The following is a 25,875-nucleotide window of genomic DNA, read 5'->3' as shown; positions in this document are numbered from 1 at the left end:
CTGCACTCCAGCCTGGGTGACAAAGCGAGACTCTGGGTCAAAAAAAAGAGAGAGAGTTGGGTATGGTGGTGCATGCTGTGGTCCCAACTGCTCAGGTGGCTGAGATGGGAGCTGAAGAAGTGGAGGTTGCAGTGAGCTGTGATTGTGCCATTGCACTTCCGGCCTGGGCAATGGAGTGAGATCACATCTCATTCGTGTGTGTGTGTGTGTGTGTGTGTATATATATATGTGTGTATATATATATGTGTGTATATATATATATATATATAAATATATACACACACACACACACACATACACATATATATATATAAATATGATTTATGTTCATCTCTACCTCATAGTTACTATGGTTGTTAGACCTACCACTAGGTCTTAGTATGCATTAAAAATTATTGTATGGGCTAAGTACGGTGGCTCACGTACTTGACCAATATGGTGAAACCCTGTCTCTACTGAAAACACAAAAATTAGTCAGGTGTGGTGGCAGGCACCTGTAGTTGCAGCTACTCAGGAGGCTGAGGTAGGAGAATCACTTGAACCCAGAAAGCAGAGGTTGCAGTGAGCCTAGATCGCCACTGCACTCCAGTCTGGTGACAGAGCAAGACTCCATCTCAAAAAAAAAGGAAAAGGAAAATAAAACATTATTTTATGTTTCTAAGATCTCAAAGTTAGTGTTTTGGTGTGGGCTTGAATTTAGTATATTTTGTTTTCTTTTAATCCTGCATATTAAACATCATTCAAAATTTTTATTAATTTTTTTGAGATCGAGTTCCACTGTTGTCCCCCAGGCTGCAGTGCAATGACACAACATTGGCTCACTGCAACCTCCGCCTCCCAGTTCAAGCTATTCTCCTGCCTCAACCTCCCAAGTAGAGCTGAGATTACAGACATGCACCACCACGCCAGGGTAATTTTTGTATTTTTAGTAAAGATGGGGTTTCACCGTGTTGGACAGGCTGGTCTCAAACTCCTGACTTGGTGATTCGCCCACCTCACCCTCCCAAAGTACTAGGATTACAGGTGTGAGCTACCGTGCCCAATCTCAAATTTTTAAACAATTTAAATTTTTTGAAGTAATTTTAAAATAATTGTTTAGAGAATGGTTCCATAGACTTCACCAGACTGTCAAAGGAATCCATGGCAGGGAAAAGATTAAGAATACCTGCTTTGGCCTGGCACGGTAGCTCATGCCTGTAATCCCAGCATTTTGAGAGGCCAGTGCAGGTGGATCACCTGAGGCTGGGAATTTGAAACCAGCCTGACTAACATGGAGAAACCTTGTCTCTACCAAAAATACAAAATTAGCCAAGTGTGGTCAAGCATGCCTGTAGTCCCAGCTACTTAGGAGTCTGAGGCAGGAGAACTGCTTGAACCCAGGAGACAGAGGTTGCAGTGAACAGAGATCGCACCATTGCACTTCAGCCTGGGCAACAAGAGCAAAACTCCATCTCAAAAAAAAAAGTGTGCCTGCTTTGTTGCCATTTTAGCAGAGCAATAGAAAGGATCTTTAGTGGTAATTTCTGCTGTTCCCTGTATTCAGATAAGAATTGTCTCTTTCAGAAGTAAACAAAGTATGTTCTATTTGTTGAAAGTTTATTTTTGTTTATAACCATTATATAATTTTAGCCCCTTTCATTCTATTTCCCTTTGAGTCATAGAAATTGTCAATTTCAGAAAAACCACTCCAGTTTTTCTCTACTTTGGCTGCCCATTAGCATTGGGAGCTTTGAAAAACTCCCAAGGCCCATGCCACACCCTAGACCACTTAAATCAGAATTTGCAGAGGTGGAACCCAGGTGTCAGTAGTTTATAATGTCTACTAGGGGCGTCCAATGTGCAGGAACTAGAAAATTAGTCTAATCTCAAGTTTAGTAAGAATTGAGACACATAGCTTGAGACTTACCCAAGATCACATGTATTTACATATGTGCTGTCATGAAAATTGACTAATGGAATTATCAAAATTGTATAGGATCAGTCAAGATACACATAATTCATTTAAATTTAGGGAACCCGAGACGGGAGGATCACCTGAGGTCACCAGCCTTGCCAACATGGGGAAACCCTGTCTCTACTAAAGTACAAGAATTAGCTGAGCGTGGTGGCAGGTGCCTGTAATCCCAGCTACTCGGGAGGCTGAGGCAGGAGAATCCCTTGAACCTGGGAGGCAGAGGTTGCAGTGAGCCGAGATGGCAAGACTCCATCTCAAAAATAATAATAATAAGTTTAGGGAACCATGTGGCAGCATTGTACCTAACATAGTTTGCCCAGTGCCTATTCATCTTCCATATCTTTGCCTTTATTTGCCAGTCCAGTTCTCCTCGTTATAGCTGATCCTAAGACCCTGCTTTATCTTAGCAACTGTATTTAGAATTTATACATATAAATTTCTCCCCTCTGGTCAAGCTGTTTCACTTGCCAGCATTTCCGCAGCCTTTGATTGTTATTTGTCAGCCATATGTAAATAGCACATGTTTTGTGTAATGTGAAAAAATTCAAGATTTAAAATTAAATAATGCTTTGCCCATATGATTCTCTTTACAACAGCTCACTTCACATATATCATCTAACAATGGCTTACATGGAGTAGACATGTAGTAAATGCTCATTGAATTAATGAATAAAGGAAGTTTTTTCCCTTCCTCATAGGAACTTTGTATTAAAGCATCATGTATTCTTGGTCCGAAACTGGGAGAAGATTCATCAAAAACAGGAGGAAGTAAAGCACACCAGTGATAATATTCACTCAGCATCATTATATACACGTTGGAATGGGATCTGCCGAGATGATGGGAATATCAAGTCTGGTAAGGCATTTGAAACATTTGTTTGTTTGTTTGAGATGGAATTTTGCTCTTGTTGCCCAGGCTGGAGTGCAATGGTGCGATCTTGGCTCACTATAACCAACCTCCACCTCCTGGGTTCAAGCAATTTCCTGCCTCAGCCTCCCAAGTAGGTGGTGGGATTACAGACGCCCGCCACCATGCCTGACTAATTTTTATATTTTTGGGGTTTTTTGTTTTTTGTTTTTGTTTTTGTTTTTTTTTGAGACAGAGTCTTGCACTGTTACCCAGGCTGGAGTATAGTGGCGTAATCTTGGCTTGCTGCAACCTCCACCTCTTGAGTTCAAGAGATTCTCTTGCCATAGCCTCCCGAGTAACTGGGATTACAGGCGCCTGCCACCATGCCCAGCTAATTTTTTGTATTTTTAGTAGAGAGGGGTTTCACCATGTTGGCCAGGCTGGTCTTGAACTCCTGATCTCATGATTCACTCACCCCAGCCTTCCAACGTGCTGGGATTAGAGATTTGAGCCACTGCGCCCAGCCTAATTTTTGTGTTTTTACTAGAGACAGGGTTTCACCATGTTGGCCAGACTGATCTCAAACTCCTGACCTCAGGTGATTCACCCACCTTAGCCTCCCAGAGTGCTGGGGTTACAGGCCTGAGCCACTATGCCTGGCCAAAACATTTCTATTAATTTATTTTAGTTGCTTTCCAGCAAATAATCTATTTAACAACTCCTTTTAGTATTGACCAGAATAGTTAGGATCCAAATATGTGTGCATTAATTAGTAATAACCTATCCATCCCAGTTCTTCAGCTATCCTCTCTTTAGGGAATAGAAAGCAACCTTCTATAGCCTTTCCAACATGACGTATAGTCTGAAATAGTCATTAGGCATCAGATAGATAGTGGGCCCTCTTTGTTACTTACTACCTTGAAAATAACTTGCAGACAGAGCAAATAGTTGATACCAAATGCACTGGGGAAATTGGAGTGGGAGGCAGATAGTGTCAATATCAATTTAAAGACCTTTTTTTCTCATATTCAGATTAGTACTATACTCAAAAACCATCAGATTTCCTTTTTCTAACCTTCATGCATGAATAATACAACAGCACTCCTGAGTTCAGATATTATCTAGAAGAGATTGAAAGCAGAGAAACTAGCATGTCCAAGCATCCTTTCTAATTGAAAACAGTGTTCAAAAGATCGTGCTCTTTTTTTATCCTTTCCTTCTTCCCCTCAAAACGTAGAAGTATATTGTGTGTGATGTGTGAGGGATATGCTGAATGCTAACTAGATAGATTTAAAAATTGGTGCAGAATCTTATATCCTTTCAATGATTTGATTGGCATAAATTCTTTGAACTTTTATCCTAACTAGTTTACTATTTCTGATAATAACAGGTATCATTACTTACATGTCAGGCACTGAGCTAACACATTAAAGGCACTGTTTTATTTAACCTGCATTATTTCCTCATGAGGGAAGTACTACCATTATTCCCATTTGATGTTTGAGAAGCTGAGACACAGGTTAAACAACTTGCCCAAGATCACACAGCTAATAAGTAGGGAAGCCAGAATTCAGATACCGATAGATTGATTTTGGAGCCCGGACTTACAGCTGCTATACTGTACTGTGTTTGAGCACTAAGCTAAGGTCCCTCTTGCAGCATTTCATCTGCAATAAATTCCAACGTATACTGATTTTTCTTTACAGAAGATAGAATACTGATCTACTTAATCACTTCAGGGGAAAATAGAGCAAATGGCAGGAATCCATTGGGAAAGATAAAGCCATGTAGAGCTCCTCGTTTCCTGAAACTTAATTTTCACTTTATTCTTCCAGATGTCTTCATGACCCAGTTCTCTGCCCTGCAGACAGCTCGATCTGTTCGAACAAGACGGTTGGCAGCTGCAGAGGAAAATATTGAAGTGGCTCGGGCAGCCCGCCTAGCCCAGATCTTCAAAGAAATCTGTGATGGTATCATCTCTTATAAAGGTGACTATAACCACTTTCAAATTCGTTCTTATTTTTATTTATTTTAATAAGTAGAGATGGAATCTTGCTATATTGCCCAGGCTAGTTTCAGATGCCTAGGCTCAAGTGATCCTTCTGTCTAGGCCTCCCAAATTGCTTGGATTACAGGTGTGACCCACTGCTCATGGCCATTTCTTTTCTTTTTCATGTCTGTCTCTGTCTCTTGATTATCTTTGATATTATAGTGGCTTTTTGCAGTTTTGTTAACCTAAGGATATAAAGAGGAAAACGGGGACCAAACTGCCCTAAGACGTAAGATGTAAAGTTTTGAATTTTGAGGCACCTATTGTATTTACATTCCCCAAAAAATCACACTCTCTGCATTCTCTCTCTTTTTTTTTTTTTTTTTTGAGATGGGGGGGTCTCACTATGTTGCCCAGGCTGGTCTTGGACTCCTGGCCTCAATCAATCCTCCTGCCTCAACCTCCCAAAGTTCTGGGATTATAAGCATGAGTCACCTTGTCCATCCTGCATTCTCAAGTAGGCTCTTCTGACCTAACATGAAACTGCAGTAAGTATATCTACCATGTCAATGCATTATGAGCATGAAACACAGGCTCTTTCACTCTCTAGTGAAATTGCCAGAAATTAAGTATGGTACCAAATGAGAAGTGGCCCCTCAACATGAATTCCATTTTCATAATACAGAGTAACTGTTAAAGGAAAATCAATTCTAGAAAATATTCACAATACAGTATTAAATTATTCAATATCTGGAATTCAGTTGGATCCATATCCAACAGAGTAATGTTAATTTTTTTATTTTTTTAGGCAGAGTCTCAGTCTGTCACCCAGGCTGGAGTTTAGTGGCACAGTCTTGGCTCACTGCAACCTCTGCCTCCTGGGTTCAAGCGATTCTGCCACCTCAGCCTCCTGAGTAGCTGGGACTACAGGCATGTGCCACCATGCCAGGCTAATTTTTTTATTTTTTGGTGGAGAGACATGGTTTTACCATGTTAGCCAGGTCGTTCTCGAACTTCTGACCTCAAGTTATCTGCACGCCTCAACCTCTCAAAGTGCTGAGATTACAGGTGTGAGCCACCACACCCAGCCAAACAGTTTTTTCAGTTTTTTTTGTTTTTTGTTTTTTGTTTTTGAGACAGAGTCTGGCTGTGTCACCCAGACTAGAGTGCAGTGGTATGATCTCAGCTCACTACAACCTCTGCCTCCCAGGTTCAAGTGATGTCCTGCCTCAGCCTCCTGAGTAGCTGGGATTACAGATGTGTGCCACCACAGCCAGCACATTTTTTGTATTTTTAGTAGAGACAGGATTTCTCCATGTTAGGCAGGATGGTCTTGATCTTCTGACCTCTTGATGCGCCTGCCTCGGTCTCCCAAATTGCTGGGATTACAGGCATGAGCGACCGGGCCCGGTCCTGGCCAAACAAATTAATATTAATTAAGGGCAGTTAATGAGAACTAGAAAACATTTTTTGGACAAGATGTTCTTTTTACTATTATAAGATTTGGCCAGGCATGGTGGCTCTTGCCTGTAATGTCAGCCCTTTGGGAGGTCAAGACAGGTGGATCACAAGGTCAAGAGATCAAGACCATACTGGCCAACATGGTAAAGACCCATCTCTACTAAAAATACAAAAATTACCTGGGCATGGTGGTGCGTACTTGTACTCCCAGCTACTCAGGAGGCTGAGGCAGGAGAATCTCTTGAACCCAGGAAGTGGGGTTTGTAGTGAACTGAGATCACACCACTTCACTCCAGCCTGGTGACAGAGCGAGACCCTGTCTCATAAAAAAAGATTTGTTGAGGTTGAGTAGTAATCTACCCTAAATAGATTACCCTCAGTAAATTCTCATCTCTCATTCTTCATAGGAAGTTCTCTCGTTACCCAATTAACAGTGTGCTACATTTCAAGCAGATAGAACTGTATCTTTTATATCCTGGCAATCTTAGAGCTATCATTTGATCCCTGCCTTTACCTACATTTCTGAAAAAGTGGATTTTTCACAGGCCTTAAAAAGGCTTGGATATTTGGCCGGGCGTGGTGGCTCACACCTGTAATCCCAGCACTTTGGGAGGCCGAGGCAGGCAGATCACCTGAGGTCAGGAGTTCGAGACCAGCCCTGCCAACATGGTGAAACCCTGTCTCTTAAAAATACAGAAATTAGCCGGGCGCAGTGGTACACGCCTGTAATCCCAGCTCCTTGGGAGGCTGAGGCAGGAGAATTGCTTGAACCTGGGAGGCAGAGGTTGCAGTGAGCCGAGATCAGGCCATTGCACTCCTGCCTGGGCGACAAGAGCAAAACTTCGTCTCAAAAGAAAAAAAAAAGGACTTGGATTTTTCTCTCACTTTTAATTTGAGGGATTCTGCTCTTCCAGTTAGGAGATGCTTGCCTCCCTTGTATGGTAGAGTCTTTCTACTAAACCTCACATTCTTTTGCAGATACTTCCCGGCAAGCACTGGCAGCTCCACTTTTGAACCTTCCCCCAAAGAAAAAGTAGGTTCACATTTGTGGGAATCATCTGAGTTTTTAAAAAGTGCTAAGTGTGCCAGATTGACACCCTGGTTTTGTGTTCCAGGAATGCTGATTATTATGAGAAGATCTCTGATCCCCTAGATCTTATCACCATAGAGAAGCAGATCCTCACAGGTTACTATAAGACAGTGGAAGCTTTTGATGCTGACATGCTCAAAGTCTTTCGGAATGCTGAGGTATTATTCACCGACTTCAAACAGATTTCACAAGTTTGTTCTGAAGATAGTTACTCTAGAAGTTTAAGATTTTTTTCCCTCTTCCATCAACCATATTTCTGTTTGAAAAAGGCAGTCATTTTTATTAGTACCCTTGGGGTATGTGTTACTGTATACTAAATATTACTGAAGGCTATATATAAAGACATTGATATGACTAGATTGTAAAAACCTAATTTAGTATCAAACCTTTATGATGGCATTATATAGATATTTTAATACATTTAAGTAGTATCTCTAGTTACCTTTCTCAAGAAAATAAGTACATGTGCAATATGCAGAGATATGTGTAGGTAAATGTTAGAAATACGTCTTTTTTTTTTTTTTTTTGAGACCGAGTCTCGCGCTGTCACCCAGGCTAAAGTGCAGTGTTGTGATCTCCGCTCACTGCAACCTGCGCCACCTGGGTTAAAGTGATTCTCCTCCCTCAGCCTCCCCAAGTAGCTGGGATTATAGGCACATACTATCACGCCCAGCTAATTTTTGTATTTTTAGCAGAGATGGGGTTTCACCATATTGGCCAGGCTGATCTCGAACTCCTGACCTTGTGATCTGCCTACCTCAGCCTCCCAAAGTGCTGGGATTAAAGGCATGAGCTGTGGTGCCTAGACAGTAATATATCTTGCGGATGGAATTGAGGAATATCACAGTGATGAGTTACGGAATAGGTGAAGCTCACTGGAGAAAAGGTGACCTTGAACTGAATTAAAAGGCAGGATGGACTATTATATGGTACATAGAAGAGAGGAAATTATTCAGTAATTTTGACATACCTTAGAGAGGTGTTTGGAAGACAAAAGAGCCTACTTAGATAAAGGAATAATAGAAGTTGAAAGACAAAATGAGAAAGAAAAATAGACAAGCAGGAGAAGAATTAGAGCGATTTTGCATTGTAACTTCTTTCTACTGAAACCCAGCTTCCACATAGATTCGACACCTGTAGATCTGTCGCAGATATCCACAAGACAAAGGTATATATTGAACCTCTCCACTACATTATGCTTGTGATATTAATTCATATTTTATGATCTCTGTGTATTTGATCTTGTGGACAATAAGGCCTGTGACAGGAGTTGAATGACGGATCAGTTGAGCAAATGGAAAAGTAACATGCAGATTCTAACTTGAATTCATTTTAGTTCAGTTTAAGTTGTTCCCAGCTGTCTGCCTTATATTTCATACTGTTGAAACTCTGTTAACCAAAATTGGAGGGTTAAATAAAATCATGCTGCCTCTTCAGGTAAAAATGAGAGTGATTTCTTTCTTTGCTTTTTTCAGAAGTACTATGGGCGTAAATCCCCAATTGGGAGAGATGTTTGCCGTCTACGAAAGGCCTATTACAATGCCCGGCATGAGGCATCAGCCCAAATTGATGAGATTGTGGGAGAGACAGCAAGTGAGGCAGACAGCAGTGAGACCTCAGTCTCTGAAAAGGAGAATGGGCATGAGAAGGATGACGATGTTATTCGCTGTATCTGTGGCCTCTACAAGGATGAAGGTCTCATGATCCAGTGTGACAAGTGCATGGTGAGGGTCAGGAAATGAAGTAGAAGCGTGGTCCTAATGAACATGGTGACCGTATTCAAAGAAGAAGCCTATGGCTCTTTTGGATTGGCTTGAAAGGCTTTTTATGAACTATTACTTAGCCATGGTTTATGTTAGGTTTTTCTGTTTGCCATATTGTCTTTCTCCTTTTATCTCTCTTTCTTTCTCTTAATCCTTCCCTTCTTTTCTCTCCTCCCTTCTTGTTTCATTGTTTTATTTATAAGATAAAGTCTTGCTCTGTTGCCCAGGCTGGAGTGCAGTGGCATGATCTCAGCTCACCGCAACCTCTGCCTCCCACCTCAGCCTCTTGAGTAGCTGGGATCAAAGGCGTGCGCTACCATGCCTGGCTAATTTTTTTGTACTTTTTGTAAAGATGGGGTTTCATCATCTTCCCCAGGCTGGTCTCAAACTCCTAAGCTTAGGTGATTCACCCACCTCGGCCTCCCAGTGTTGGGATTACAGGTGTGAGCCACCACACCTGGCTCTTTCCTTCTTTCTGCCCACTTTCCACATAATCTGTATCAAGGAGAATGACAGTATTTCTTTTTCTTTTTATTTTCTTTTTGAGACGGAGTTTCACTCTTGTTGCCCAGGCTGGAGTGCAATGGCACAATCTCGGCTCACCACAAACTCCATCTCCCGGATTCAAGTGATTCTCCTGCCTCAGCCTCCCAAGTAGCTGGGATTATTTTGTGCCACCACACCCTGCTAATTTTGTATTTTTAGTAGCAGAGATGGGGTTTCTCCATATTGGTCAGGCTGCTCTTGAACTTATAATTTCAGGTCATCTGCCTGCCTCGGCCTCCCAAAGCGTGAGCCACTGCACTCAGCCTATTTATTTATTTTGTTTTAGAGACTGAGTTTCACCATTTTGGCCAGCATGGTCTGGATTTCTTGACCTCATGATGCAGCCACCTCAGCCTCCCAGAGTGCTGGGTTTATAGGCATGAGCCACTGCGCCCAGCATAATGACAGTATTTCATATAGTGCTTTGCCTTTTAAAACATTAGTGATAGTATACTCTATTAGCATGATTCCTCTAATACAGTGAAATATGTTAATATATGTAGAGCTCCTGATGAAGGAGTCAAGGCCTGGATTTGAGCCCTAGTGTCCCCACTAATATAGGTGAATGCATGACTTTATGTGTAAAGTGGCTGTAACACATAGGATTGTTGGGAGGATAAAGTTAGACAGGGGTACGTGAAGACATTTTGTAGCGGTAAAGCCTTTCAGAATAGCCATGTCATTGACTTGAATTACTTAGTAATTGTTTGGTAGTATATTCATTTGTCTTCCTATTCTGTCTCTGTCTCCCCATTTTATTTGTCCAGATCTATAGATTATGAATCAATCTGTATGCTTTTGTTCAGAAAAGTTATTATTCTGTTTTCCTCCTATTTTACCATTTATCTCTAATTTCTCATTCACCCAGTTATCCCTTAGTTCCTCCTTTACTTTACCCTGACCCATTATTAATTTTTTGTTCTGGGCTCCCAGGACACTCTCAATAAGTCATAGCCTCCATATCCCCCCAAACTGTATATTTTTCTACAGGTGTGGCAGCACTGTGATTGTATGGGAGTGAACTCAGATGTGGAGCACTACCTTTGTGAGCAGTGTGACCCAAGGCCCGTGGACAGAGTAAGCTGCCTTCTGATAAAACTCTGATCTATAAGTAGTAGAAGTAGCACATGGTATCTTACTTGTCTTGCTCTTGCTTTGCGGAATTTCCTTTTATAAGTGTGGCCTTGGTTTCTTAAACTTTACATTAAGGGTTATATTTCTGCTCTTCCCTATTTCAGGAGTATGATCAATGGGAAAATAAAATTCTTAGAAATCTGTGGAAAGAATGGCACTATATAAAACTAGGGTTTTTGGCCAGGCACGGTGGCTCACGCCTGTAATCCTAGCACTTTGAGGGGCCGAGGCAGGGGGATTCCCTGAGCTCAGGAGTTCGAGACACGCCTGGGCAACAGGGTGGAACCCCATCTCTACTAAAATACAAAAAAACAGTAGACAGGCATGGTGGTGTGCGCCTGTAGCCCTAGCTGCTTGGGAGACTGAGGCAGGAGAATTCCTAGAACCTGAGAGGTAGTGAGCTGAGATTGTGCCACTGCACTCCAGCCTAGGCAACAGAGTAAGACTCTGTCTCTAAAAAAAGAAAAAAGCCAGGCACAGTGACTCATGCTGTAATCCCAGCAGTTTTGGAGGCCAAGGCAGGCAGATCATGAGGTCAAGAGATTGAGACCATCTTGGCCAACATGGTAAAACCCCATCTTTACTAAAAATACAAAAATTAGCTCGTGGCACACACCTATAGTCCCAGCTACTTGGGAGACTGAGGCAGGAGAATTGCTTGAACCCAGGAGATAGAGGTTGCAATGAGCCGAGATCGAGCCACTGCACTCCAGCCTGATGACAGAGTGACTCTATCTCAAAAAATACAACAACAACAAACTAAGGCTTTTTTTTTTTGCAGCGGGGGGTTGTTTGTTTTTTTTGTTTGTTTGTTTTTGAGGCAGAGTTTTGCTCTTTTGCACAGGCTGGAGTGAAGTGATGCGATCTCAACTCACTGCAATCTTCCCACACCAGGTTCCGGCTGTTCAAGTGATTCTCCTTCTTCAGCCTCCCGAGTAGCTGGGATTACAGGCACCAGGCACCACGCCTGGCTAATTTTTTTTTTTTTTTTTTTTTTTGCCTACCCAAATCAAAAGGATTTTTGTATTTTTAGTCGAGATGGGGTTTTGCCATGTTGGCCAGGCTGGTCTCGAACTCCTGACCTCAGGTGATCCACCCTCCTCAGCCTCCCCAAGTGCTGGGATTACAAGCATGAGCCAGCACACCCAGCCAAAACTAAGGGTTTTGTTTTTTGTTTTGTTTTGTTTTGTTTTGAGACTGAATCTCGCTCTGTCTCCTGGCTGGAGTACAGTGGTGTGATCCCAGCTCATTTCAACCTCCACCACCTAGGTTCAAATGCTTCTCCTGCCTCAGCCTCCCGAGTAGCTGGGACTACAGGCACACACCACAACACCCAGCTAAGTTTTGTATTTTTAGTAGAGTTGGGATTTCACCATGTTGGCCAGAATGGTCTCTATCTCCTGACCTTGTGATCTACCCACCTCAAGCCTCCCGAAGTGCTGGCATGAGCCACTGCACCCGACCCCCAAAACTAAGGTTTTAATAAACACTTTCAGATGTCCATGAAAGGAATAGCTTACAAAATCCAGAACTTGGTACCCTTAATGTCATTTATGTGGTTTAACAGTATGTGGACAGTGGTTTAAGTGAAAAGAGCACTGAACTCAGAATCAATAAAGGTTAATGTTAGACTCACTTGGCAGGAGAAAGGGTGAGTGACTTGCCTGAGTCATTAAGTGGTTTTTGGCTTGGCTCTGCTATGTTTATATGCGTGATTTTGGGCAAGTCACTTCTAAAAAAGAAGAGATTTAGGCAGTATTTCTTAACATTGTTGCTCTTGTCATGTTTAGGTGAATAGTTCTTGTTGTGAGGGATGCATTTCAGAATGTTTTGGCTTTCTTGGACCCTGGGCACTAAGTACTAGTACCAGTAGCATACCCCAATCATTGTAATAATTAAAGTCTCCCTTCACACATTTTCATATGGCCCCTAGAATACATAGAGGAACTACACAATTAGTGCTTCATAAAATGTAGATTGAGATACTTAGCCTGTCAGTTTTGTCCTCTACTTTCACTTTTCCAGGTTTAATAACTCTAGTTGCTTTCATCTTTTTTGTATATCTCTGGTATATTGAAATGACAAAACAGTAAATCTTGATTGATTGAGAATTCTAGGGAATTCCTTTTCTATCCTGAAGAGAAATAAGTAGGCTGAATGTAGTAATTCCAGCCCTTATAAATTGGCTTTCTGCTTCTATCAGGAGGTTCCCATGATCCCTCGGCCCCACTATGCCCAACCCGGCTGTGTCTACTTCATCTGTTTGCTCCGAGATGACTTGCTGCTTCGTCAGGGTACGTACAGAGGAGCTAACCCTACTTGTCAGAGCTGACCTTTCTGAATAGTAGGAAGTCTCTGCTGTCTCCATAGTAGTCATTGTCTTCATACGGCCTTTAATAGCAATAGAATATAAATTTTTATATCCTCTAGTCCTTGTGCTTACATGTATCACCTCTTCACTAAATAATACTAATTTGAAATGATAGATGTGTTATAAAGTTAATTTTAAGACTGGGAAAAACACGTAGGAAGCTCAGAAAAATGGAGGACCTCCCTTTTGTTGTTATCATAGTCTAGAATTGATTATCATCACTTATACTGCTGCTTTTAGCTCTCTGTATTTATACTATTTCAGATTATGACCTCTGTGTAGACCCTGTGTCAGATAAACAGATGCCTAACAGAATCTATACAGGAATCATCTTATCTTTATTCTGTGTTCTGTTTGATCTTCCTAGGTGACTGTGTATATCTGATGAGGGACAGTCGGCGCACCCCTGATGGCCACCCAGTCCGTCAGTCCTATCGACTGTTATCTCACATTAACCGAGATAAACTTGACATCTTTCGCATTGAGAAGCTTTGGAAGAATGAAAAGTATGTGCTGAGGTCCTGTCTTTTTCCTCCAGCCGTACTGAACCAGAAGAGCTGAATATTCACCAGGATCTTGCTAATCAACTAAACTTCTCCCTTCTCACTTTTCCTTTCAGAGAGGAACGGTTTGCCTTTGGTCACCATTATTTCCGTCCCCATGAAACACACCACTCTCCATCCCGTCGGTTCTATCATAATGAACTGTTTCGGGTGCCACTCTATGAAATCATTCCCTTGGAGGCTGTAGTGGGGACCTGTTGTGTGTTGGACCTTTATACATATTGTAAAGGTAAGTGATCTGGCCTAGTTAAAAAATGACCTTGACCTCAGCCAAGTGCAGTGGCTCATGCCGGTAATCCCAGCACTGTGGGAAGCCGAGGCGGGCAGATCACTTGACCCCAGGAGTTGGAGACCAGCCTGTCTCTGGCAAAACCCTGTCTCTGTAGTTGGCCTGGTGGCACAGGCCTGTAGCTCCCAGCTACTGTGAGGATTGCTGAGCCTGGGAGGCAGAGATTGTAGTGAGCCAGGATTGCACCACTGCACTGCAACCTGGGCAAGAGAGTGAGACCCTGCCTCAAAAAAAAATGACCTCATATCTCCTGTTCATTGTCCACCCCATTCTTATGTCTGTATATGATGAAAGATTATCCAAGGCTAGCTATGAAACTTCAGAGAGTTATACTATATTTTTTCCTTTCTTTTACCTAGTGTTTAGCACTCAGTAAATGTTCATTTCTTTTTATTAAATTTGGTTAATTTTGTTAATATTGTGTATTAATTTCAAATTCCAGCTCCATGACATTTTATCTGTGTTCCCTTGGGGAATTTACTTAATCTAAGTATTAGTTTCCCATTGAAAATACGGATTAGTATCTGTTTTAAAGAGTTTTTTAAAGAATATATAAAATAATCTAAAAACCATTCAGCCCAGTTTGTGGCTTAGAGTAAAAGCCCAATATATGTTATTTATCATTATTAGCAGAGTTCAGTAGTCTAGTCTGTTCTCTCAGAATCATAGCAAAATAGTCTAAAAGAATGTGTTCCATTCCAAAACTGACAGACTGCTTGTAGCTCTGTGATACTGATGAGTCCTCCTTGTCTCAGTGAAAAAGTGTTCATTTACAGCCAGGCATGGTGGCTCATGCCTGTAATCCCAGCACTTTGGGAGGCCAAGGTGGGCGGATCAGGAGGTCAGGAGATCGAGACCATCCTGGCCAACATGGTGAAACCCCGTCTCTACTAAAAATACAAAAATTAGCTGGATATGATGGTATACACTTATAATTCCTGTTACCCAGGAGGCCAGGGCAAGAGAATTGCTTGAACCCGGGGAACCTTTTTTTCCTCTCTCTCTCTGATTGAGAACACACCTGTAAAAGAACCTTCACAGAAAATAATTCAGAGGCAGAGGTTGCAGTGAGCCAAGATTGCTCCATTGCCCTCCAGCCTGGCCACAGAGCAAGACTCTGTCTCAAAAAAAAAAAAAGTGTTAATTTACAAATGTGCTTCCCTCAAATTTATACATACTCCATTCTTTTCTTATAATTCCTTCATAATCTGCTCTGTTTTTCCCTCAGAATACTTTGTCACACATTCCTGCAGCTCTCAGTATACATTCCTGGTTTATTTCCATCCATTCTGCTATTATATATATAAATTTTTCTTTTTGATTTAAACACTGTCTTTTTCAGCTCCATCAAGTCATATTTATTTTTTCCTGTTGACACTAGTGTCTGGGAACTCTTTGTCCTGCAACAACCAAATACTTAGTTGTTCTACCTCTCTAAATAGCTACTGTGTAGGTTTTAAGGGTCTGGCTGCTCTCTCAATGGTGCGTATGGGGTCATTGGGCAGCTCAGGGGGAGAAATGGGGAAATAGGATTTCTTAACACTGGTTGGACCCATAGGGAGACCCAAAGGAGTGAAGGAGCAAGATGTGTACATCTGTGATTATCGGCTTGACAAGTCAGCACACCTGTTTTACAAGATCCACCGGAACCGCTATCCTGTCTGCACCAAACCCTATGCTTTTGATCACTTCCCCAAGAAGCTCACTCCCAAAAGAGATTTCTCGGTGAGTCTCCTTCCTTTCTTAACACTGTATGTTTGGACAATCTGGTTCATGCATGAAATTCACAGAGTGAAAATCTTTACATAGCTCTCTGCTTCTTCATCCAAATTCCATCCCAAACTATGGAAATCTCTGTCTTTATTTGGGACATTTGAACAGCGTAAGTACATTTTCTCACGTAGACTGTATCTCAGAAAATTGTTAATTACAATGTTACACCTTTCCTCTTTCTTCTGTTTAATCTTTGCTGGCATGCCCCACATCTGTAGGTTTTTGTTTTGTTTTGTTTTTGACACCCATAATTTTGAGAAGCAAGAACCCTGAAAAACTCCTTTTTTTCCTCTCTCTCATTGAGAACACACCTGTAAAAGAAGAACCTTCACAGAAAATAATTCAGCTTTTTCTTTTTATGCCTGCATTAAAAATGGAAAACATGATTATATAAAATTTGTGGTAGTGGTGTTTATTATATAAATATTGTGGTGGCTCACACATGCAATCTCAGCACTTTGGGAGGCCAAGACAGGAAGATCATTTGATCCCATGAGTTTGAGGTTACAGTGAGCTGACTGTGCCGCTGCACTCCAGCCTAAGTGATAGAGACTGTGTCTCAAAAAAAAAAAAAAAATTAGAAACATTAAGAGGAAAAAAATTACATATATTACTCCACTCCCCAGAAAATAACCATTGTTATTTTCATTTTCAGGCTTTTTCCTGTGTATTTTTCTTTCAAATTGTTGAGAACAGTGTGCCAACTATGTTGTGTCATTCATTCCATAAAGATTTTGACCATCCATTCATCTGTTTGCTCTGATAAAACCCTGGCTGAGCTCCTCATCATTGAGTCTTCTTTTAGTGGTCCTGCCAGAATTTACAGCTGTCACCCTGAACTTAGAAATAATCTAACCAGGACCGGGTACAGTGGCGCATGCCCATTATCCCAGCACTTTGGGAGGCCAGGGTGGGCAGATCACGAAGTCAGGAGATAGAGACCATCCTGGCCAACATGGTGAAACCCCATCTCTACTAAAAATACAAAAATTATCTGGGTGTAGTGGCATGTGCCTGTAATCCCAGCTACTTGGGAGGCTGAGGCAGGAGAATCACTTGAACCTGGGAGGCGGAGATCGCAGTGAGCCGAGGTCGTGCCACTACACTCCAGCCTGGCAACAGAGCATAACTCCTCAAAAAAAAAGAATCTAACCAGAAAACAAACTGATAACATATTTTCCCTGTTCTTCTTTTTTTTTTTAGCTAGAGTTTTGTTCTGTCCTAGGGTGGAGTGCAATGGCACAATCTGGGCTCACTGCAACCTCTACCTCCTGGGTTTAAGCAACTCTCCTGCCTCAGCCTCCAGAGTAGGTGGGATTACAGGTGCCCATCCCCCCAGCCAGCTAATTTTTTATTTTTTAGTAGAGATGGGGTTTCACCATGTTGGCCAGGCTGGTCTTGAACTCCTGACCTCAGGTGACCTGCCTGCCTCAGCCTCCCAAAGTGCTGAGATTACAGGAGTGAGCCACAGCACCCAGCCCCCTATTGTTTATTTATTTATTTTCCAAACTGTCTTTTGTATTATCTGCCAAAACCAGGTCTTTCCTCACGTCTATACTTATTTGGTCTTGCTTGCTTACTGATTAGCTTTGAAACCTCAGCGTTAACTACGGTCATGTGCAACATGTTTCAGTCAACATTGGGCTGTGTATACAACAGTGATCCCATAAGATTATAATGGAGCTGAAAAATTCCTTCCTATCATTTAGTGATGTCATAACCTACTGCAATGTATTACCTTTTCTATATTCATATACACAGTACTTACCGTTGTGTTACAGCTGCCTACAGTATTCAGTACCATGCTGTGCTGTACAGGTTTGTAGCCTAGGAGCAATAGGCTATACTGAATAGCCTAGGTGTATAGTAGGCTATACCCGTAGGTTTATGTAAGGACACTTTATGATATTTTCATAACAGTGAAATCACCTGATAACATACTTCCCTTTTTTTTTCTTTTTTGAAAGGGGAAGGGAGTGAGGAGGGGAGGGAGGGGGAGCAGGGAGGGTGGGCTACTAGAAGAGAGCCCTGATGACATATTTCTTAGAACATATCCTCATTTTTAAGTGACATATGACTGTATTTAAAAGGTGAAATGGGGCTGGCCACGGTGGCTCATGCCTGTAATCCCAGCACTTTGAGAGGCTGAGGTGGGTGGATCACCTGAGGTTAGGAGTTCGAGACCAGCCTAGCCAACATGGTGAAACCCTGTCTCTACTAAAACTATAAAAATTAGCCAGGCATGGTGGTGGGCATCTGTAATTCCAGTTACTCGGGAGGCTGAGGCGAGAGAACCACTTGAACCTGTGAGGCAGAGGTTGCAGTGAGCCAAGATCACGCCATTGCACTCCAGCCTGGGCAATGAGAGTGAAACTACATCTCAAAAAAAGAAAATAAATCAATAAAAGGTGAAATGAGATAGAAAAAATTGGGTGTTTATCCCTCCCATTGTCACCCTGGGAGTACAAAATTTCAATAATCATTGTGGATTTCTCATCAAACATAGTCACCCAAGTTGTCTTCAGCCCTACTATGTTCCTTCCCCTGAGTTACTGTGGAGGAGAGCTAGCTTTCCCAGCTTCTACAATGTGCTTACCTCTTCCTTTTCTTCTCTGCAGCCTCATTATGTCCCAGACAACTACAAGAGGAATGGAGGACGGTAAGTCCCATGAGGGGATATGAGGATCCTAAGGGATTGACTTAGGATTCATCCAAGAACTTGAATGAAGCAAGAAAACAACTACCCACTCAGCTCCATTTCTGGGAGTGGGTGTTTCTCCGCAGAGTAGCCCAGTGTAGTGTCAGCGCTATGGAAGAACTAAACTTCAGTAGTTGCGGTCCCATTATGGAGCCTTAGTTGGAGCAACAGAGAGGTGTGCAAGGAGTAGAGACAGAGATTTGGAACAGAACTCCAGACCCAGAAAAGTTTCTTTTAGATGCCTATAAGCTTTCCCCATTACCTCAAAGCATCAGCTCTTAGTGCCTCTATCAAGGAACAGATGTAGCCAGGAATACAGTTTTCACTGAGCTATGAACTGTGGGTTCGTAATACTTATTTTTGCTTATTTTGTATATGAGGATTACTCCTGAAGAAAGATGACAGACTGTTTTTTCTTCAATTTCCTTTTCTGTTGAATGGGGACATAACAACTGCTTTACCTACACCAGTAGCTTACCATAAGGGAAAAAATACTAAACTATTGATGTTAAAAAGGGAATCAGGAAAATTTAAAACCATTTAAATATTTATTATTATAGTTGGATTATTGGCATCACAGGGTTGTGCCATGCTATAGTCCTGAAGCAGTCATTTAGAACTGCCAAACAATTGTATCAGCCCTTGTATATTGTATAGATTCCTATGTCATTTGTGCATATTCCTAAGAGGAAATAATAAAAGTTTAATTTTACAAATAAAATTAAATTTCGAGTAAAAATAGTGATTTGTTCAAATAATAATAAAGTGAAGATGAGAGTCAGGTTTCTTACCTCAAGCCAACGCTCTGCTAGACTCCAGGAACTCAAGCCATCCTGAGGCTATCTACCTCTCATCCCCCTTTCCTCCTCAAGTGTCTTGCACTAAATTCAAATATCCTTCTGGCAGATCATCCTGGAAGTCCGAGCGCTCCAAGCCACCCCTAAAAGACTTGGGCCAGGAGGATGATGCTCTACCCTTGATTGAAGAGGTTCTAGCCAGTCAAGAGCAAGCAGCCAATGAGATACCCAGCCTGGAGGAGCCAGAAAGGGAAGGGGCCACTGCTAATGTCAGTGAGGGTGAAAAAAAAACAGAGGAAAGTAGTCAAGAACCCCAATCAACCTGTACCCCTGAGGAACGACGGCATAACCAACGGGAACGACTCAACCAGATCTTGCTCAATCTCCTTGAAAAAATCCCTGGAAAAAATGGTAAGAAGAATCAGGCTCATATCTAGGGTTTAAGATAAATGCAAAATGAAAGGGAATGGGAAAAAATAGTAATTACTGAACCAGCATCCAAAGTATTCTGAGAAAATGGTATAGTTCTTTCATAGTCTTGCTTTTAGTTATATCTTGGGAGTGAAACTGGAAGGTGAGAGGAATCTCCTCTAAAGAACCACCTTAGGTCTAAATTGCTTATAGGTCAGAAAAGGAATCATTCATTGATTTCCTGTGCTCTCCTTAGAGCTCAAATCTGGAAGAAGGAGTAGGAGAGTGGTATTTTGATGAGCCTCCTTGGTTCTGTTTTCAGCCATTGATGTGACCTACTTGCTGGAGGAGGGATCAGGCAGGAAACTGCGAAGGCGTACTTTGTTTATCCCAGAAAACAGCTTTCGGAAGTGAACCTCAAAGAATGAGAACCTCAAGCATCTGGGATCCAGTGGAGCTAATCAGTCCTGCCTCCTGCTCTCTGGGTATAGACAGGGGTGGGAAGGGTCCATCCGGGCAAGGGGAATGGGGCCATGTTGTTGACATAAGGTACTTAATAAGCCTTGGAGCTGGTGGAGAGAGAGAGGAAGGGGTTCTGTCCAAGACAGTTCAGGTTAATTAATTTTCCTCTCCATTGCCTCACCTGAAGGGTTAATAATGTAGAGAGGAGGGAGGACCACATTGGGGATGACCAGAACCTACTGGTACGTTATAGCATTTGCCCCTCCCCACAGCTTGGGTTTTTCTGTCATCCTCAGATCCCACAGGCATTGCTAAGAAGCTACTTCCTATACCCAGGTATAACTCAAAATCCAAAGGGATAGGACCAGGATCCCTATTCCTACACAGTCTATCCTCTATTGGCTCCAAGAGCTACTCCAGAGACCTAAAACAGAACAGTAGCTGGGGCTTCTTCCCCGATACCTGATGAGGGAAGTTTCTCTCTCCTTTCTTGCCCAACCAGGTCAAAGTAAAAATGTGAGTTGACAGCTCAAAGCACTTGTAACTGCTGCCCCTTCCTTACCTCTACTCCCCAAAATGGAATCATGGGATAGGAAAGGCCCCCATGGGGTCAGAAGGGCACAGTAGTTCTTACAGTTATTTTTGTTTTACCCTTCATAACCTGTCAAACATACTTTTTTCTAATGAGAAAGCCAGGCCCCCGCCAGAACACATGCTGTTTTTAATGCGCTATAGTTCTTGTGTGTCTGCTGTGCCGTGCAAATGGGGATTCAGTTCAAAATAAAATCACTTTAAAACCTACATAAAAATAACTCTAAAACCACCCCCGTAACAAAAGTCACTACATAACTGTTCAGCAGTATTCACCTATCAAAGTATTTGTTGTGAGTGTAGATTATCAATTGAAAACACTACTCTTGTTTTCTTAATTGTACAGTTTTCAATGTCCCTTTCTTAAAGAGACAGTGTATTTCTCTTCACCCCTAGTCCCATCTTCCTTCACCCTCCTGAATGACATCAGGAGGTATATCCAGGGTGTCTCCTTCCTTCCTACTCTCTTGACCAGAAGTTACCAGACTATACTGTCTCTTTAAAAATAAAATTTAAAAAGCTTTGTTGTCTTTTCAGACATACATATGCATATACGTTTTAGATGTTCTTATAAGAGAAAAGATGGTTTTTAAATGTGCCAAGTTGTGTGTGTATATATATATATATATATATGTGTGTGTGTGAGTGTGTGTGTGTATATGTATATGTACATATATACACACATCTGCTGCGTGATTGGTAAGCAATACAATAGTAAACATGTCCCCATTACTTTTTTCTAATATTGGACCAATGCTGTCCTAATTGTACATTTCCCCTTATGGTGACGATGCTCTGACTTGTTTAGGTAGACACATTGACCACCTTCCATTCCATTGAATCTTTTTTTCTTTTTCTCCTTTCTGTGTCATTCTTGAGGAAAAAACAAAAGAGATAGGGGATGCCAGTGATTCCCTTGAGCAGAGAAAAAAAGCAAAATAAATATTTTATTAAAAAAGAATTAAGAAAATAGTTTGGAGTATTTTCTTACTGTAGAGAAGCACTGTACATTACTAAGAGACCTGGGTATAAGATACTCACATGTGGAGCTGGAAAAATCGCATGTCCAAGCCCGTTTGAGTGGTTTCTTTTGTTTTTCATTGCAGGGAGTGGGTGGGAGGGAGGTGGGACTAGGGGCACTTTGGGGGTCTCCTTTTAGTCAAAAGCGAGAAAATGACAAGAAAGAGATTAAAATTCAATGTTTCCTTTATAGTGTTAAACACTAAAATTTTAAAAAAGACAAAAAAGAAAAAAAACTTTGTAAAATTCGAGAACAGAAGCAAAAGACACTACGCTCTGTCATTTTATCTTTCTTTTGTTGAAAGACTAAAAAAAACTGAAATGTTTTTTAGACAATCAAATGTTAGGTAAGTGCAAAAACTTGTTTTTTCTTACTGGTGTAGAAATTAATGCCTTTTTTTATTTTTCAGTTATTTTATAATAACGAAATAAAAAGAACCCCCCCAGCTGCCAGGCGGGTTTTGGTGTTTGAAATGCGGGGCAAAGCACTACATCACTGCAAATAGATACAGTTAGTCTGCATGTCTGTAGGCTGTGTGATTGCGGAGAATATAAATGCTGCTAATATATTTCCTTTTTACAAAAGCATATCTAAATAGATGATTGTTTTGATGTTAATCTTTGTAAATTATGTATTACCAATTTTAACATTGGATGTAATTGCATACAAAGCTTGCATCTCAATCCTTGAAAGTCTAGTATTAAATGGAAAAAACTTTTCCTAACTGTGTTCTGGTGAGCTTGCTATTTTTTTCCTCTTTCTTATCCCCCATTTATCTTCCAAGAACAACTTCATCCTGTTTCTGAGGGGATCTTTCTGAAACAACATCATAAACATGCCATGCTGCATATAAACGCTCTCACTGACTACTGGAGAACGTCATTTCTTCAGTACTAGGATCTTTCTACTCGGGACCCAGCCTAACGAATCAGCACAATAATCACACACACCAAATGTCCAGTTGCTTTTTTTGTTTTTTGTTTTTGAGACAGGGTCTCACTGTTACCCAAGGTGGAGTGGAATGGTGCTATTTTGGCTCACTGCAACCTCCATATCCCAGACTCAAATGATCCTTCTGCCTCAGCCTCCCAAGTAGCTGGAACTACAGGCACACACCACCATGCCTGGCTAATTCTTGTACTTTTTGTGCAGACAGGATTTCACCATGTTGCCCAGGCTAGTCCAGCTGTTTTTTGTTTGTTGGTTTTTTGTTTTTAAGACAAGGCCTCACTCTATTGCCCCGGCTGGAGTGCAGTGGCGCATTACATACAGCTCACTGCAAACTCAACCTCCTAGGCTCAAGCAATCCTCTCCCCTTAGCCTCCTGAGTAGCCAGAACTACAGGGGCGCACCACCACACCTGGCTAATTTTTTTTTTTTGAGACAGAGTTTTGCTGTTGTTACCCAGACTAGAGTGCAATGGCACAATCTCGACTCACCACAACCTCCGTCTTCTGGGTTCAAGCAATTCTCCTGCCTCAGCCTCCTGAGTAGCTGGGACTACAGGCGCGTACCACCATGCCCAGCTAATTTTTGTATTTTTAGTAGAGACGGGGTTTCACCTTGATGACCAGGATGATTTTCATCTCTTGACCTCGTGATTCACCCCCCTCAGCCTCCCAAAGTGCTGGGATTATAGATGTGAGCCATCGCGCCCGGCCATGTTTTTATTTTTTATAGAGATGGGGATCTCCCTGTGTTGCCCAGCCTGGTCTCAACTTCTGGGCTCAAGTGATCCACCCACCTCAGCCTCCCAAAGTTCTGGGATTAGAGACATGAGCCACCATGCCTAGCCCAGCTGGTTTTTTTCTTTTTCTTTTTCTTTTTTTGAGACGGAGTCTCAGCTCACTGCAACCTTTGCCTCCCGGGAATCAAGCGATTCTCCTGCCTCAGGCTCCCGAGTAGCTGGGACTATAGGCACGTGCCACCACGCCCAGCCAATTTTTGTATTTTTAGTAGAGATGGGGTTTCACTGTGTTGGCCATGCTGGTCTCGAACTCCTGACCTCATGGTCTGCCCGCTTTGGCCTCCCAAAGTGCTAGGATTGTAGGCGTGAGCCACCACACCCGGCATTTTTTTTTTTTTTTTTTTTGAGTCTTAGTTTCCCTCTGTCACCCAGGCTGGAGTGCAGTGTTGCAGCCTCGGCTAACTGCAATCTCCACCTCCTGGGTTCAAGGGATTCTCCTCCCTCAGCCTCCCAAGTAGCTGAGATTATAGTCAGCTGCCACCATGCCCGGCTAAATTTTTTGTATTTTAGTAGGGACATGGCTTTCACCATGTTGACCAAGCTGGTCTCACATGGTTTCTTAAACATGCCATGTGGCCGGGCACGGTGGCTCATTCCTATAATCCCAGCAGGAGTGCAGATCACAAGGTCGGGAGATCAAGACCATCCTGGCTAATACAGTGAAACCCTGTCTCTACTAAAAATACAAAAATTAGCCAGGTGTGGTGGCAGGCGCCTATAATCCCAGCTACTCGGGAGCCTGAGGCAGGAGAATTCCTTGAACCCAGGAGGCGGAGGTTGCAGTGAGCTGAGATTGTGCCATTGCACTCCAGTGTGGGCAACAGAGTAAGACTCTGTTTCAAAAAAAAACCAACATGCTATGATAGTCTACATGTCCATTTGCACACACATGCATCATCATCTCATTAATTCTCATTAGCAACCACTGAGGCTGGCAATATATAACTTTAGGCTGCATTTTTTTAGGCCACTTTGTTAGACCATTTCTATCATAAGCCTTTTCCATGTATTTATTAATCCTCACAAAAGCCCTTTGTGGTAGGTGCCAAATCCCAATTTTGTAAATGAGGAAATTGAAGCAAAAAACAATGTGAGTAACTTGCCCAAGTCACTAGTTAATCTCCATAGTAGCCCTCTGAAGTCATTCGCATTTTGTAAGAGGGAAAACTAACACTGGAGTAGGTTAAGGAACTTGCCAAAGGTCACCCACTAACTAATGTTGGAGCCAGAATTCCAAAGTCTGTGTGCTTATCCACAAATAGAAAAGTGTCAAAAATAGCTAAAGTGACTCTTCTCATTAAGGAAGATAAACCCATTCCTCCAGATAACTGAAAGGCCTACTAAAATTTTGTCCCAGACATGAGTCAAACATTTAGGCTGGAGGTCAGCTAGAATACAGTTGCTCAGAAGCAGCAAGACAGTTTACTCCAACAGTTCAGTCTCTACTCGTATAAGGACTTTAGGTTCAAGACTAGATCAGCCTGACCTGCTGTTACATAATGGTTTCTTGATGACTGCAAAAACAATATGCACTGTTAAATTTTCTTGAGCTTATCTTTCTTTCCTTCTTTCTTATTTTTGAGATGGAGTTCGCTTTTGTTGCCCAGGCAGGGGTACAATGGTGCGATCTCAGCTCACCACAACCTTTACCTCCTGGGTTCAAGCGATTCTTCTGCCTCAACCTCTCTAGTAGCTGGGATTACAGGCATGTGCCACCACGCCCAGCTAATTTTGTATTTTTAGTAGAGACAGGGTTTCTTCATGTTGGTCACGCTGGTCTCGAACACCTGACCTCAGGTGATCCACCCGCCTCAGCCTCCCAAAGTGCTGGGATTAACAGGAGTGAGCCACCATGCCTGGCTGAAAAAAATGGTGACATTTCTTACAACTCTGTTGTTTTGAGACAGGGTCTCACTTTGTCACCCAGGCTGGAATGCAGTGGCACAATCTCGGCTCACTGCAGCTTCTACCTCCTGGGCTCAAAGGATCCTACTGCCTCAGCCCTCCAACTAGCTGGGACCACAGGCATGTGTCACTACACCTGGTTGATTTATTTTTTGTAGAGACGGGGTTTTGCCATGTTGCCCAGGCTGGTTTTGAACTCCTGAGCTCAAGCGATTTGCTTGCCTCAGCCTCCCCAAAGTGCTGGGATTACAGGTGTGAGTCACTGTCCCTGATAACTCTTTAGTCCTTTCCTTCACCTCAGACATGAACTACAATTTCAAGAGCCAAGTCTTCTCTCCTCCCCTATATTTATGCAGGCTCCTATCCTGTCAGTCTTAACAAAATAGATAAAGTCATAGAATAGAGAAGCACTTGTGAGATTCAGGAACCAATGAGGGGACTACTCTATTCAGGGAGCAT

General features: G+C 42.1%; 1 protein-coding gene across 12 annotated transcripts in view; it reads left to right on the top strand.

Moving 5' to 3' along the window:
- The window catches only part of ASH1L (ASH1 like histone lysine methyltransferase), a 229,878-nt gene extending 207,390 nt beyond the window's left edge, over positions 1 to 22,488 (top strand). For all 12 annotated transcript variants that reach the window (XM_035279531.3, XM_078355858.1, XM_078355853.1 and 9 more), the window contains 13 exons: positions 2,653 to 2,810; positions 4,640 to 4,792; positions 7,234 to 7,288; positions 7,371 to 7,503; positions 8,821 to 9,069; positions 10,645 to 10,731; positions 12,992 to 13,082; positions 13,527 to 13,665; positions 13,779 to 13,951; positions 15,570 to 15,736; positions 18,403 to 18,443; positions 19,389 to 19,690; positions 20,013 to 22,488. In XM_035279531.3, coding sequence (XP_035135422.2) covers positions 2,653 to 2,810; positions 4,640 to 4,792; positions 7,234 to 7,288; positions 7,371 to 7,503; positions 8,821 to 9,069; positions 10,645 to 10,731; positions 12,992 to 13,082; positions 13,527 to 13,665; positions 13,779 to 13,951; positions 15,570 to 15,736; positions 18,403 to 18,443; positions 19,389 to 19,690; positions 20,013 to 20,104 — 1,840 coding nt within the window. In that variant the 3' untranslated portion in view covers positions 20,105 to 22,488. The remainder of the gene's footprint in view (positions 1 to 2,652; positions 2,811 to 4,639; positions 4,793 to 7,233; positions 7,289 to 7,370; positions 7,504 to 8,820; positions 9,070 to 10,644; positions 10,732 to 12,991; positions 13,083 to 13,526; positions 13,666 to 13,778; positions 13,952 to 15,569; positions 15,737 to 18,402; positions 18,444 to 19,388; positions 19,691 to 20,012) is intronic.
- The last annotated feature ends 3,387 nt before the right edge of the window (positions 22,489 to 25,875 follow it).

This window comes from Callithrix jacchus, chromosome 18 (genome assembly GCF_049354715.1).
Source record: "Callithrix jacchus isolate 240 chromosome 18, calJac240_pri, whole genome shotgun sequence".
Classification (NCBI taxonomy): domain Eukaryota; kingdom Metazoa; phylum Chordata; class Mammalia; order Primates; family Cebidae; genus Callithrix; species Callithrix jacchus.
The sequence above is the reverse complement of the archived record's forward strand: the minus strand, read 5'-3'. Positions and strand labels throughout refer to the sequence as shown.